At 42.5% G+C, this 11,232-nt stretch overlaps 1 protein-coding gene across 1 annotated transcript in view; it reads right to left on the bottom strand.

Annotated features, from left to right (window-relative positions):
- ANO3 (anoctamin 3) overlaps nucleotides 1–11,232 on the bottom strand; it is a 539,488-nt gene that overhangs the window by 145,033 nt on the left and 383,223 nt on the right. The window contains exon 5 of the mRNA XM_019519487.1: nucleotides 3,626–3,784. Within this exon, the coding sequence (XP_019375032.1) occupies nucleotides 3,626–3,784 (159 nt within the window). The remainder of the gene's footprint in view (nucleotides 1–3,625; nucleotides 3,785–11,232) is intronic.

Genomic DNA, 11,232 nt, shown 5'->3' with positions numbered 1-11,232 from the left:
CCTCACTATTCTCACAGTGAAGAAGTTTTTCTGGATATCCAGTCTAAATTTACTTTGCTGAAACTTGAAGCCATTGGTCCACATCCTGCTCTCTGCAGCAAGAGGGAAAAGGTGCTTTCTCTTTTCTTTATGGAAGTCCTTCAAGTATTTGAAGACTGCTAGCATGTTATCTCTTAAGCACCTTTTCCACAAGCTGAACATGTCTAGATCCTTTGGCCTCAGCTCATATGACTTGCTTTCCAAGCCCTTGATCATCTTTCTTGCCTGCCTCTGGACCCTCTCTAGCTTCATGTCCTTTTTAAAATGTGGGGCCCAGAACTGCATGCAGTACTCCAGATGAGGTCTAACAAGTGCCGAGTAGAGAGGCACTATCACCTCCCATGTCTTGCACTAATGCTTCTATTGAAGCAGTCCAAAACCACAGTGGCATTTTGTGCAGCTGCATCACACTGCAGACTCAGGCCTACCAAGACTCCCAAGTCCTTTTTCATAGAGATGCCATCCAGTCAGGTGTCACCCATTTTGTATTTGTGTTTTTGATTATTCCTTCTGAGATATAGCACCTTGCATTTGTCCATAATTCATATCACTCTGCCATGCCTTCCACCTATACCAAGAGTTAACCTTACTGAGAAAATAACTGGTAGTTCCACAGACTCAGGCCACATACAGACATTCCTGGGATACAGTGTATGTTTGGGCAGCTTTAAGCAGTGTGACTGTAGATCATATTCCAACTATGCAAACATTTGCCAGGGCTGGGAGCCTGATTTAAGTAAGTTAAGGTGGGATAGGGGTGGGTGGGCCAGGGGGGGTATTGGGTCCAGGAGGGAATCAAGGGGTCCAGGAGGGAATCAAGGAGGCTAGTAGGTTGGGGCGGGGGTGGGGGCAGTGTTTATAGATTAACAGATTTTAAGAGCTGGAAGGGACCTTGGCAGATCATCGGGTCCAGCGCCCCTGCACTAGGCAAGAAAGACAACTGGGGTCAGGTGACCCCAGCAAGGTGACTGTCCAGTCTCCTCTTGAAGATTTCCAGGGTTGGTGATTGCATAACCTCTAGAGCGAGCCTATTTCACAGTCTGGACACCCTAGCTGTGAAGAAGTTTTTCCTAGTGTTAAGCCTGAAACGGTCTTCCAGGAGTTTCTGGCCATTACTCCAGGTTTTCCCCAAGGGTGCCCTGGTGAACAGTTGTTCACCAAGCCCCTGATGTATTCCCCTGATGTATCAGTACCAAGTCTCCTCTCAGCCTTCTCTTTTTTAGGCTGAAGAGTCCCAGGTCCCTTAGCCTTTCCTTGTATGTCTTGCCTTGCAAGTCTCTGATCATACAGGTGACTCTTCTCTGGACTCTCTCAAGCAATTACCACAACCTTGTCGAAGTGTGGTGCCCAGAACCGGACACAGTACTCCACCTCTGGTCTCACCAATGCTGAGTAAAGCAGAAGAATAATGTTGTTGGTTTAACTTGAGATCCATCAATTGATTCATACCAGAGTATTATTTTTCCTGCTGGCTACAGCATCTCACTGACAGCTCATATCCATACTGTGATCTACTATTACCCATAGGTCCCTTTCAGTCATGGTGCTGGTCAGTTTGCCACCACCAAGCCTGTAGGTATGTAGGGGATTGTTCACCCCTAGGTGAAGCACTTTACATTTCTTGATGTTGAACTTCATCTGGTTCCAATCTGGCCAATTTGCAAACCTGTATCTGCAGCCTGTCTTTGAGCATGACCATGCTCCCCCATAACTTGATGTCATTCACGAACTTGGCCAGTGAGCTCTTCACCCCCTTATCCAAATCAACGATAAAGATGTTGAAAAGAACTGGACCAAGAACTGACCCTTGAGGGACACCATGGCCACTTCTCAGCAGGATGACACAGATCTGTTCATTAGAACTTTCTGGGTCCTACCCCAAAGCCAGCTTCCTAACCATCTAACTGTTTCACACTTAAGCCTGCAATCCTCCAATTTTCCCATGAGCATATCATGGGATAGCATATCAGAGGCCTTTTGGAAGTCAAGGTTGATGGGATCAGGGTTGTTACCAGGATGGGTGGGGGGAGCGGTTGGCAGATGTGCAGGTTAGAGGGGGGGATGTTGTCTCTAGAGGGGTGAGGGCTTTGAAGGGCTAAAGATAGCCCCGTTAGGGTGGCGGAGCAGGGGAGTGAAGGAAAAGTGCAGACCAGGGGCTGGGATGAGTGGCTGGGCTTTCCCAGCCTGAGGGCTGTACTGAAGACATATACACATATTCCCAGGACCCAATCTAAAATTACACAGCCCACTTTAAGCCATGTGATCATAGATCAGCCCCCTCGGGGGTATGTCTGTGAGGGGGAGGTTGTCCATCTGCAGGGTCTGCTGTACAAAAGTTTGGGTTAGATTGGACACAGGTTAGACCTACATAGTTTACCTCCTAGATGTACTAAGGTTAGGTCAGGCCAGCCATTGCCTGAACCAGCCTTACTGAATACCTGTACTGTTCAGTACTTGTATCAGCCTAGTTAGGCTTATCTAAGCGCAAGATCTCCAAGCAAGTGAACTAGGTTAAATGAGGTAGTCATTTTTTGCCTAATCAAACCTCCTATAATTCAGCACTTAGGTCAATTTAGCCCTAGTTAGATCAATCTAAGTACAACATCTGTATGTACCCTATGATTACAGGACTTCAGGCGTAGACTGTTACATTTTCCTTTGCAACATATAGACATAACTTTAGTAAGGCCATGAACAAGGTCTTCATGAACAAAAGGCAAATAACAGTTTAGGATTGCTGCTATGTATGTACCTATAAATGAGAACTCTGCACTCACTGTTCCTTATAAAATGTTTCTTCAGTTTATAAAGATACTTAATACCTTGGGAGATGTACTCATTTTGACAAATATATTTTAACATATTAATTTCAAATGCAAATTAAGTTCCCATATTTAAAACTAATTATAAGAGAAAATATATTTTTTTCTATTTAATTTTTTTGATGAAGATCCTTATGCAATTATAAAACAGAACAGAGATGCAGCAAACCCTTTATTGTAAATATGAATATGCTATAGTTTCCCTCCATAGCTCTGCTACATGGTAAATTGACCAGCCTACTTGATTATTATTTACTGAATCATTTAAGTCTAGAAGGGACAGGTTAAAGTTAGTTGCTTTAAAACCAAGGTTCAGATTTAAAATGGGTATAACTGTAAAATTCAGTGAAGATGCATTCAAGTGGGAACTAAAATTGACTGCATCTTTATAACGTTCATCTTTTTGGGTAGATTAATTTAATACCAGGCATTATGTCACAAGAGAAAATCCCTTTAAAAGACTGACCTTGTTATTTGCTATGTGTTTGACAATTTAAAGAAATCTGGGAGATTTTACAGTTCTGTGTGCAGTAGTATATTGTTCTACTGAAGCAGTGACCGTTCTGACTTTAGAAATGAATGGACTAAGGCTCAGACTATTTTCAATGAGAATACTGCATCCTTAAAACTGGACAAACTCTTCATCATTTGATGTATTAGAAACAATCATTAAAAATATATATTTTAAGATTATTCTTATAATTCAGTAGCTTGTCAGTAGTAAACTAAAGGTCATTACATAGTAGATAAAGTATAATATATACCTCTCTTTCTAACATTAAACCTTCTGCCCTCAGGTTTTTCTCAAAAGTGCTCCTTTTTTCTATTTGTAGACTTGATTTTTTATAGACCAAGATGTAATCAATTCGCTTTTTACCATCTTTGAAGAAGAGACCTGATGATGCTATGGCATTCATTTCATTCTGAAAAACAAACAAGCAAAATTGGTTACAGATATAGTCACATGTAAGAAAAAGCAAAACAAGCTCAATTCTTATTCCTGCCCAACAATCCTCCCTGTCCCATCTTCTACAGATGTTACAACTCGGAAGAAAATATTCAAAACTTGCAGTGAGTTTACTCATGCACTTATCTGCTGGAGCTTGCCGAGAACCTGAAACAATAGCTCTGGAGGTATGAACTACCTCATTCATTCAAATGAATACTAGCTCAGACACAAATGAGGGTGCTTTAAATATCAGCACCTCCTTCTGAGGAAAGAACAAATGATTTTGAACAAACCAAACAATTTTCAAAAAGAGTTCTAATCCCATCAGTCCACTGAAAGAGCAAGAGGTATTAGCAGGGTGACCACCTTGTCAAAATGGAAAAACAGGATACATACCCACCTCTGCCTCTCCCCCTCTCTCTACCGGCATGGTAGGAGAAGAGTCAAGCAGAGCAGGGGTGGATGAGGGATGACCTCTGTGGGCCCAAGGCTCCCCACCCTGCTGCCTCTCTCCTGGAAGGTCTGCACTGACCTCATGCCTCCTGCTTGCCTGGCAGCAGTGAGGGCACAGCTCCACATCACTGCTGCTGTCCCTGCTGCTGCTGGGTAGGCAGGGGGTGCCTCACCATGATGGCAAGCCCACAGTGGGCAGCCCTCATCCACCCCTGTGTACAGATCTGGGGGGTGGGGCATGCATCACCCCATGCACGCTCCCCCACCAGAGGGTGCACGGAGCAGCAAGGAGCCAACCCCCATCCCATCCTCTGGATGAGCTGCTCATGGCTACATCCTGCTCCACAGCCTGGCTCCAGGCCCCATGCAGTGTTCTGGCTGGGCAGTGCCCCCAGCTCCTGCCACACTCCCTCCCTCACTGTGGGGGCCTCAATCTGCCCCGACAGACATACCTGCAGGGAACTGCTCTCCATGTTGCCCAGCTGTACTCCTGGCCATGTGCACATGTGTGGGTGCATGCTTGCACATAACACCCCCTGCATCCCACTTCTGGCAGCCCCAAGCAGCCCCTTGCAGGCTGGAATGCTGTCAGCCTTCAAGGGAATACCTGCCATTTCCTGATCCCTGCAGGAAACTGAGAATTCAGGACAAATGCTGTCCCAGAGCCATGCAGCTCAGGACTGGGACTTGAGGTTATGATTCTGGGACTGTCCTGCCCAACTAGGGACAAGTGATCACCCTAGGTATCAGAGCAACGTGTTTCAGGATTGCCTATGACCAAAAACCTACTTGTGATTGTTGTAGATATGCTCAGGGGATTCAGTTGTTTTAGATTTCTCATTATAGAAAAAGAAATACCTAGGACTTCTCTGTCTCAATTTTCCTTTTTTGATAATCAGAAATATCATCAGAATACACAGGACACTGCAAGAAGCTTTTCAAACTATCTGATAAGGTTTCTTTATGCTTTATATTATCAACTTAAATATTAAATTCCTGAACAGCAATTTACAGGATGTAATAGGTTGGGGGTTTTTTGTTTTGTTTTTTTAAATACAAGTCTCAAAGAAGTACAAAAGCAGCAAACTGACTGAAGAAAGAGAAAAGGCAAGGTAAAGATTTGAGGTGCATATGTTTTCTTCAAATATTTTTTCTCCTCAGCTTTAAAGCTTAAAAGTATTTTCCAGGTTATGTAGCCCTGGTCATCTGTAAAAAACAAATGCCCATAGTAATATAAAATACATAACATTTTAAATTTATATAAAGTACTGTATAAAGGGTACATTTATACAGGTATTATGTACTGTATAAAGGGATAAAGATATAGGGTATGTGAAGACATTCACGGAACCTGGTCTACAATCACACTGCTTACTTTAAACCATGTGATCATAGATTGGGTGTGGCTTGTGCACATAGTAGCAAGTACTGGGAGCTCCACTCGGAACCCAGTATAAGTAAGTCAAGGTGGGGGAGGGAGGAGGAGGGCCAGGTGGGAGTCAGGGGTGGGGGTAGTAGGTTAATAGGGGAGGAGCATTGGCAGATTGGAGGAAGTGTTTTCTGTGGTGGAGGGAGGGTTGGGGGCACTAAAAATAGGGTGGTGGGAGTGGGAAGAACACAGCCCAAGGCCTGGGGAATGTGGCTGGGCTTTCCCATACATTCATAGACTGTAGAGTCAGAAGAGACCACAATGGATCATGTCCAACCCTCTGCTTCTGGCAGGGAAGAGGACCAAGGTCAGATGACCCCAGCCAGGTGACTATCAATCCTCCTCTTGAAGACCTCCAAGTTAGGTGATAGTACTACCTCTCTTGGAAGCCCATTCCAGATTCTGGCCACCCTTACTGTGAAAAATTTCTTCCTAATGTCTAACCTAAATCAACTCTCCGCTAGTTTGCACCCATTATTCCTAGTTACTCCCTGGGGTGCTCTAGTAAATAGCGCATCACCAATTTCCTGTTGTCCTCCCTTGATAAACTTATAGGTGGCTACAAGGTCTCCCCTCAGGTGTCTCTTGTGAAGGCCGAAGAGATCCAGATCTCTCAACCTCCCCTCATAGGGTCTTTCACGGAGGTCACTAATCATGCGAGTAACCCTTCTCTGAACTTTCTCCAGATTCTCCATGTTCTTTCCCAGGCCCAGGGCTCCACTCCAAATGCATATAGAGGTTGTCTAGGTCAGACTAACCCATTCCTGATCTAAGTTAGTTCACCTCCTTAAATGAACTAATGGGGATTAGGCCCACCAATTTTTGACCTATTCATTGGCGACGTATAGGGAGTACACACGGGTGCACATGAACCCCCTGAGCTTGGCAGTACACCCCCTGCAAAAAGGTGCCCTTGACACTGCTGGCAGCACCTGAGAGTGGTCACTGCTCACCACACCTCCCCTCACTATCAACACCATTGGTGTTGTCTGCAGGTGGTCCCCAATCACTGCTGGCCACTGCCGACACTACCAGTAGCATCTGCAGGTGGCTGCCAACTGCCAGTTGGCACTTGCCCCCCCCCCCACCAACAGCATTGTGGCTGCCTGCGGGAGCTCACAGCTCACCACCACCATGCTCCCACCACCAACAGTGCAGCCACCACCACCTGTGGGAGCTTGCCATACCCCCCCAGCCTCCGGGGGCACACAGAGTTCATGGCCCTATTTAACCTCCCTGCATGTCTGCACAGATTGGTGCTTAGATTGACCTAACCCTAGTTAGGCCAATCTAAATGTAACATCTGCTTGTACCCTTATTGTTTAAAGGCAGGAAAATAGGACTAAGAGACCTGAAATGTGCTGCAGCTTACCCTGCTGAAGATTCAGTACCAAAAATTATTTTTTTAACTTCCATATACTGCATACAATAAAAACTGTGGCTTTCATGAAAAACTATCCACTTGAGACATCATCCATCATTTAACTACAGATCCTTATCAGCTGTAATATACAGTGGCTTAAAGCCTTTCCAAACTAACTGTTGTACATAATGGCTTATCTTGCTGTAGAATTTCTTGTCTAAAAATGACTGCCATAGAAGGATGTTCCAGCAATTGGGTTTACTTTGAGATAAGCTGCAACTTTTAACTACCATTTTCAAACTTTTGCTATTCAGATAAATTTGAAAGATGATCTTAAATATCTCTTGGTTTGAAAAAACAACCTGGCGAGGAGGTTTTTTTTCCTTCAAAGCAAAATCAAAACATTGTTTTTCCTTAGTTCATCAAATGACACAAACAGAGATCGTCATCTCTTTAGGACCAGTATTTAGATAAATTGGGTGTATTTCAATCCAGATTATGGTTTATTCTAAAACATGTTTTATAATCCAGGGCCAGGACAGGATATACAGTACTGAGAATGGCTACATCTAAATCGCTTTATGAATTTATCCATGTTTTTGATTTGTCTGTTTCAACAAAATGTCTAAAATAAAAGAAAGAAAATTCTTTTACTTTTCACTTAACAGAAATTAACCACAGCTTGTGGTTGATACAATGTGTGTTGGAGGAGGGAAAAGAGGAAGAGAGGGTACTTTTCAGAAAGTATGGTTGGACTTACTCAAATAATATTCTTTGAAAGTAATTTATCTGTGTCAAACTCTACCCAGAGTAAATCACATGGCTCACTTAGTAGTATGATAGCAAAAAAAGATAATCTACTAAACAATGGGAAAAAGTGACAAAGTCAATTTAGAAAGAATGGATTACATAATTAAGAGAGGCAGTTTTCTATAACAGTAATATGCAAATTACAGTATAATGAAGATAAATGTAAAGGGATATGGGTATAATTTTTGTCATATATTAAAATGAAACCAACAGGGTAAGACAGCTTCTTTCCCTTTTCATCAAATTTTTTGTTTAAAGCTTTCCACATTCTTTTTCATTTGAAAGATTTAACTTTTATTACAAATAAGTAAGCCAAACTATTTCTTCAAAACACAATGAAAATATTAATTCAAAATCTGAACTGAAAAATGCATTTCTCCTAGATTTTATGACTAACCTACCTTTCTGTGTGTCTTTGTTATTATCATTTAGTATCTGTGTTTTACTACTGGGCTAAATTAGTGGGGTGGGCCCACTTACTGCAAGATTGTCACTGCTTATATTTTAGTGATGCATAATTACAGGATGATAAAACACCTGAGGTAAATACATGAGAATAAGCTGCTCAAGCTAAAGAACAGCTACTGCAATATAAACCAGTGATTTTTATTAAGCACCATGCCAACTATGAAACACAACAGTAAGGGGGGTGACCAACATTTTGACTGGAAAAAGAAGTACAGGTTTTTTTAAAGTGGATGTGACACAGCTTTAAAAAAAGGGAGGGGGGACCAGGTGGTAGAGATTATGACTAATATTGCTCAGATACACCGGACAGATAGTACTACAGCAGGTCTTTGTAGCTCAACACTGGCCCTGCAAGGGACGAATGTGCATGCCCCCTGTAATGCTACAAAAATATTTTGAAAAAGGGACTCCTCCGTAGTGCTATATTTTGCACTGCTACATGTAATGCCTGCACCATCATGTGTAGTGCTATAAAAGATCTTTTCAGACTCCCAGGACCTCATAGTGCTTAGTACTCCCTCCCTACTCCCCACCCAGGGGAAGAAGGAAGAAAGAATGGCTGACTTCCTGACAGCCTGCTGAGGAATGGGGCTGTGGGCCAGCCAGGATCAAGGGCTTCAGCTCTGCTCATTGCAACAAGCTGTCAGAGAGCATCCTGCTACTCTAGTACCAGGGGAACAGCAGCTGTGCTTTCTGTGCTGATAGGGTTGGCCTATTGCTGACAGCTTGCCTGGTGGTCCCTCTTCCTTGGCAGCAGAAAGGGCAGGCTGTCAGTGACTGGGTTCACAGGCAGGCTTGCTGGAGAGCATGCCTATGCAGTAAATTGTAGCACTCCAGCGGGGGGCTCTGAATGTACGGACGCCCCTCATCACACTGTACTTATGTAGTGCTATAAAGTGCCCAAGCACAAAATGCTACAATTGCACAACCATTCACAGCTTGATACTTATAAAGAGTAGACGTAGCACCAAACACCCCATGGTATAATAAGATAAACTGAGTTCAGGTTAACTCATTTCAAAACTATTAAGACTGTTAGAATAACATCAGTAACTCTGGAACAGAGGCATCTCATGGGTACATGATCATCATAAAAAGTTTCCCTGTGGCACACAATACACTGTGCATATGCACAGAAACACATTGCCATATAAGTTAAGTACAGACAGTCACTTGATTGAATTGATTCAATCTTTGAAGGTTAGTCTAAGCTGAGTAGATTGAACCAATAAGCAAATGACCAGGCAATCAATTTTGATACTGGAAATGCAGCCAACATGCCTGCAGAGGCCCAGGACAGAAGCTGGAGGGTGTTAGAGCATGCTTTCCTGCTCGAATGGAGCAGATAGCTTGAGTCAAGGCTAGCCCATCCACCCTGCAAGGGTGGGGGGAGGTGCAAAGTATCTTGGGATGCTGGAGGACTGTGAGTTAATTTGAATCTGGAGGAAATTTAAATGCTTTGGGTCATTTTCTGCACATTTCATTTTTGCCTTCATGTCGCCATTAAAGCACATTTCATTATAATGATGACAGTACACTAAATATAACATATACTGGAATTTTGGATGCAAAACACCATAGCAGTAAATCAAAACAATGCTCTAACAGCATAAGAGCATGCTGGATTTCTTCCCACTTTAGATAACATTGTATAAATAAAAATTAGGTTGTGAACTGTTTGGATTTTTGGTTGTTGACTGTGACGTTCTGAAAATGTCTTTAAGCTTTATATGTCCCAGGAATGTATTTAAAAGAAAAAAGCAAATCAAATAAAATTACTGTAGAAAGCTTTTATTTTCAAATGCTATAAAGGTGGAAGAGGACAGAGGGCTTGACTCAAATCTGTCAAAATCACTTGCTTTTGCTTTCCATTTTGCTAGGTGAACAGCAGGTAAAAAGTGGCTTCCATCTAGGCAGTGTGCATCTCAAAGGGACTAGCAAAACATTGCAGTAAAGAAAGGTTGGTGAATAGTAGTTTACCAAATACTGGCTTGAGAGAGGACAGGAAAGGACAAAACTATATGGGATTAAATTTAGCAATTGATTTGAGAAGTAGATGAAAGAAAATATCAAAATGTTTGATTTGCTATTTTCAAAATAAAATGTTTTGACTTCACATTTTTAAAACTGATTTAATTTAATTAACAGTTTAAAAAGGGAACAAATTGGAATAATTTTCTCTCCTTCAATTTTTAGATTTGTTCAGTCAATTGAAAGACACATTCTTCTCATCATTCTAATCCTAACATGTTTTTTAATAAGCAATGCTGTAAAAGCCCCCCAGAAAACATAAAGACTCTTTTCTTAATATACACTTTCATATGAAACATCTAGTAGCATGCAGAATACATTTCAAATATATCTCATTTCTGATATTAAATATCTTTTATATCCTCAAATGATGATTCTTTTCATGTAATCTATTTAATTCCTGAATTAACAAATAATGACCTCCATTTTTCACTGAAGGTAATACTAAGAACTTTCTGCAACACAGGGCATGTCTAGACAAGCACAGTTGTGATGTATGTGACGCTGCAAACTCATTTGCAGCACCACGTACTGCACAGTCTGGTGTTCTCTGCACTGCAAGGGCATGCTGCCTGAGCATGTGTTGCACTGGGTTTTTTCCCTCGCAGGTTTGATTTGGCCCCTGGATATCCAGGGGTCAACAAAAAACGTGGGAAAAAACCCCAATGCAACGCATACTCGGCCAGCACACACTGCTGAAACGTGGAGCCAGGTGTCCCAGAGCTGTGCTACGGCTGCCGGCCAGGCTCTGTGTGGCAGAACGTGAGCCTTCAATGTGATGCTGCAGCTAGTAAAGTGAGCGAAATGCTGGCTTGTATCCATAGATGCTTCTCAAGCAAAACCCGGGACGTCATTCTCCCATTGTACT

Source organism: Gavialis gangeticus, unplaced genomic scaffold (assembly GCF_001723915.1).
Source record: "Gavialis gangeticus isolate Ggan-Ray unplaced genomic scaffold, GavGan_comp1, whole genome shotgun sequence".
Taxonomy (NCBI): Eukaryota; Metazoa; Chordata; order Crocodylia; family Gavialidae; genus Gavialis; species Gavialis gangeticus.
The sequence above is the reverse complement of the archived record's forward strand: the minus strand, read 5'-3'. Positions and strand labels throughout refer to the sequence as shown.